The sequence below is a fragment of the Musca domestica genome, unplaced genomic scaffold (assembly GCF_030504385.1).
Source record: "Musca domestica strain aabys unplaced genomic scaffold, Musca_domestica.polishedcontigs.V.1.1 32, whole genome shotgun sequence".
Taxonomy (NCBI): Eukaryota; Metazoa; Arthropoda; class Insecta; order Diptera; family Muscidae; genus Musca; species Musca domestica.
This window is the reverse complement of record NW_026712311.1, coordinates 3,071,860-3,076,030: the sequence shown is the minus strand read 5'-3', so window position 1 is coordinate 3,076,030 and position 4,171 is coordinate 3,071,860. Positions and strand designations below refer to the sequence as shown.

Genomic DNA, 4,171 nt, shown 5'->3' with positions numbered 1-4,171 from the left:
TGATAAAATGCATTGCTCTAGGTTATAGATGCCCAGTAGTGGCTGATTTCAGCAATTTCAACTCACACGTATTCTTACGCTCTTTTGTTTGATCGCCAATCAACCAATAGGAAAGCAGAAATATGAGTGGGAGAGACAAGCTACACAGGCAGAAGTTCTGTGTAATATTAAAATTTAATCGTAATCGAGACTGCTGTTAGTGAACACATAAACTGAAAATTATTGCGATATGTCAATGATGTCATTTGAAAAGTATTTTATGATACAAAATGCTTTTGATGATATGCAATGTTTTATATGTTATAAGACATTAAAAAAAATAAGAAATATAATTTAAAAAAACATTTTGAAACTACTTAAATAAATGCATTTATCAAGAGTATTACTAAAACATGTATATTCATTAATTTTACATTTCATAGAAAAAGAAAAAAAATGACGACACCCGCCACACATATGCTTTCGTCGCTATCCCGTTGACGACTAAATAAAATGAATAGAAAAATCGTTTCTTCCAGTGTTATTTTGTCGCTCTCACCAACACTATTACATTGGGCATCTATGCTCTAGGTGCATACAAAATTCCAAAGACCAGATGCTTTCCTCTCATTTGCTAATATATACAACAACATGGGAGACCATTAGACCAGCCATAATACAAAACGTTCTCTCGCACAATTTTTTTGGGAGAATGTGTATTTTCGGAGAAAATCATCTCCCATATTTGTGGGAGCCACCCATGCAACGACTCATTTCTTTCTCTAGGCCCCCAAATTCATTTAGGCAAACCGTTAGTTATGACATGCGAGAGAGAGAGCCAACTCTCCCAGAAAAGAGAGTAGGCAACCCAACAATTGAGGGGAGCAAATAACTAACCTAACGCAAAAATCTTGCTTTAACCTTAACCCCCTAAAAAATATGAAGAATACAGAGAGAGCTAAAACAAAGATACATATATACACACATACTCATACATACATATATGAATACATCTTTATCCATGTTTTTGGGTGGCATGAGTGGAGATGATGATAGCTTCGTATATGGATGCTGGATGGTATGACGTCCAATAGAATGCTGCATTTGTTGCAGCATCATCATCCAACGCCAACCATGGCAGCAGCTACCGCACTACATCACACCAACAACGCCACACAGTTCAATAACACTCAGCGTCATCATAGTCGTCATCATCAGAATCATTATCATCATCATCATCATCATCATCGAACAACAACATTCCAAAGTGTGGGGCGAGGCTGTGGGGTGAGGGAAAGGGTTAATGCCTTACACTCAAACAAAGGCAAGGAGTTGAAGTTTTCCCAAAGAAGAAATGATCTTTCTTTAAAGAATCTTTGCATATTTTCCTATTTAGAAGAAGAAATTGGGTACTTCTAAGAGAGGACTTCTAAAGAGGTCTTCCAAGACATTTAAAAATCAACTTTTTATTCTCGAGTGAAACTTCCGCGCGATAGGGAGTACTTGAAGAGCGCGAGTTTATTACGAGGTTTACTCTTCACTCTATTGTTTTTTCGAAGAGAGTAGAAACTGCTCGTTTTCGAGAGAGTTTTACAGCCAATCGATTTCTTTCTACTCCTAAGAGTATTCCCGCTTAAATTTGATTAGAGAATGAAACTCGCCTGAATTTCATTTCGCAGGTTTGATTCTATGACAACACTCCTCCAAAAAAATTTATTTTTTAAAATCCACGCCTGTTGCTCATTTGAAAAATATTTTTATTAAAAAATCCAGGCCTGTTTTTCTTAAAAAAATATATTTTTTTAAATCCAGGCCTGTTTTTCTTTAGAAAAAAATATTTTTTTTTAAATCTAGGCCTGTTTGTCTTTTGTAAAGTTATTTTTTCAGGCCTGTTTTTCTTTTGTAAAAATATTTTTTAAAAAAAATTGTAAAAATATTTTTTAAAAAAAATTGTAAAAATATTTTTTTTTAAAAACCCACGTCCTTTAAAAAAATATTTTTTAAAAAATCCACGTCTGTTGGACCTTTGAAAAAAAATATTTTTTAAAAAATCCACGTCTGTTGGACCTTTGAAAAAAAAATATTTTTTAAAAAATCCACGTCTGTTGGACCTTTGAAAAAAAATATTTTTTAAAAAATCCACGTCTGTTGGACCTTTGAAAAAAAAATATTTTTTAAAAAATCCACGTCTGTTGATTCTTTGAAAAACTATTTTTTTAAAAAATCCACGTCTGTTGGATCTTTGAAAAAAACATTTTTAAAAAAAATCACGTCTGTTGGTCATTGAAAAAAATATTTTTTAAAAAAGCCACGTCGGTTGATTCTTTGAAAATATATATTTTAAAAAATCTACATCTGTTAGTCATTCATTTAAAAAATCCACTTTGTAGCAGGGTTTGGTGTGTAGATTTCCGGTTCCAATTCCAAATAAAATACACCAAGGTTTTCTACATAAAATCGTTATAAAAATTCTTTATTGAAAATAAATCTTACATTTTTGACAATTGGTCCATATGCCTCAAACATGAATACAAGGGACTGCCATCGCTTTCACCAAGTATTCTATGTAATTAGCTTCGGAAGAATAAGCCAACCGGCCACACAATCGTGTTTCCAAGAAGACTTAGTTCTTACCTTATGGATTGTCTATAAGAGAATCAAGGTCCGGCGCATTAAACCTTCGCTCTTTTATAGCCATCCAAACAAAGCTTTTTTCCAAACATATCGATCGTTTACAATTTAAACGACTCTATTGTTAAATAAACAAGTGAAAGCTCTTTACGTTAACTTAGCAAAGCACAAAAGAGACAACAAAGAAAAACTCAATCAGTGATCGAACGCATCTCAATAACTGTTACATTGTAACCCTTCGTTCGTTCGATCACTCAATGTGTTTGGAATATACGTTACAACTTTAACAAAGTCCACTGAAGCAGGTAGAAAAACTAATCATAACAATGTTGCACAGTGAATCAAAACGCTTTAGTAAGGATTGACGAAAGCATTACAATTGCAAAATAGGTATAAAGATAAATAAATATGATTATAAATGTTAACGATAAATTAATAAAAATAAACAAAATAAATATATAATGTAAGATCGCTCTACGCTCGTTTAGGGAATCTTCAGCTTCTCGTGCATCCTTGAGCAATTCGTCGAAATTTGCCACCTTATGACGAATAACTCGTTCACGAATCTGGACATGAAGCATTCCAAACAGGATGTCGATTTGGTCATTTTCCGACGGAACTTTTGGAAGTTTAGCGAATAACGCCCTCTTCTTCCTAATGAACACATCTGTGGCTTCATTCTTCTGCTGCTTTCCTTCACAAATTTCCGCATATATGCGCCATGCCGGCTTTGCTGGGCAAAAGGAATCACGCAGCATATTCACCACATCATCAAATTTCTTAGCTTTCGACTTCACGCCACTCCACCACTCGGAAGCATCACCCAACAACAGCATTGGCATACTATTAATGGCTTCCATATCTCCAATATTTTCCACAGTTTTGAAAGTTGTGATAGCCGAGATGAACTCCTCAAGCTTGGTCGAATCTTTTTCACCATTATAGCGAGCTGAACAATGGCTAAAAGTTCCAACTTTTACATTAGCTGCAGCTACAGCTTTTACTAACGTCTCAAATTGCTCAGTTGTTAAAGATGCACTGGTCATGATTTTTAGGCGTGGACTTCTTCGTGGGGTTTCAGGAATTTCCATAAAAATTTTATATATAAAATAAAAGTTGGGCGCCAATTATGTAGCAGGGTTTGGTGTGTAGATTTCCGGTTCCAATTCCAAATAAAATACACCAAGGTTTTCTACATAAAATCGTTATAAAAATTCTTTATTGAAAATAAATCTTACATTTTTGACAATTGGTCCATATGCCTCAAACATGAATACAAGGGACTGCCATCGCTTTCACCAAGTATTCTATGTAATTAGCTTCGGAAGAATAAGCCAACCGGCCACACAATCGTGTTTCCAAGAAGACTTAGTTCTTACCTTATGGATTGTCTATAAGAGAATCAAGGTCCGGCGCATTAAACCTTCGCTCTTTTATAGCCATCCAAACAAAGCTTTTTTCCAAACATATCGATCGTTTACAATTTAAACGACTCTATTGTTAAATAAACAAGTGAAAGCTCTTTACGTTAACTTAGCAAAGCACAAAAGAGACAACAAAG

At 34.4% G+C, this 4,171-nt stretch overlaps 1 protein-coding gene across 1 annotated transcript; it reads right to left on the bottom strand.

Moving 5' to 3' along the window:
- Nucleotides 1-1,131: 1,131 nt before the first annotated feature.
- LOC131803663 (activity-regulated cytoskeleton associated protein 2-like) lies at nt 1,132-3,656 on the bottom strand. Its single transcript, XM_059125103.1, has 2 exons — nt 3,089-3,656; nt 1,132-1,259 (listed from the first exon to the last, which is right to left on the bottom strand). The coding sequence occupies exons 1-2, from the start codon at nt 3,654-3,656 to the stop codon at nt 1,132-1,134; spliced, it is 696 nt and encodes a 231-aa protein (XP_058981086.1).
- Between the last annotated feature and the right edge of the window lie 515 nt (nt 3,657-4,171).

Coding starts and splice junctions, on each gene's coding strand:
- LOC131803663 (XM_059125103.1), bottom strand. CDS start 3,656: ATGACCAGTGCATCTTTAACAACTGAGCAATTTGAGACGTTAGTAAAA. Junction 1,260..3,088: donor TGAAGATTCCCTAAACGAGC/GTAGAGCGATCT, acceptor CTCACCCCACAG/CCTCGCCCCACACTTTGGAA.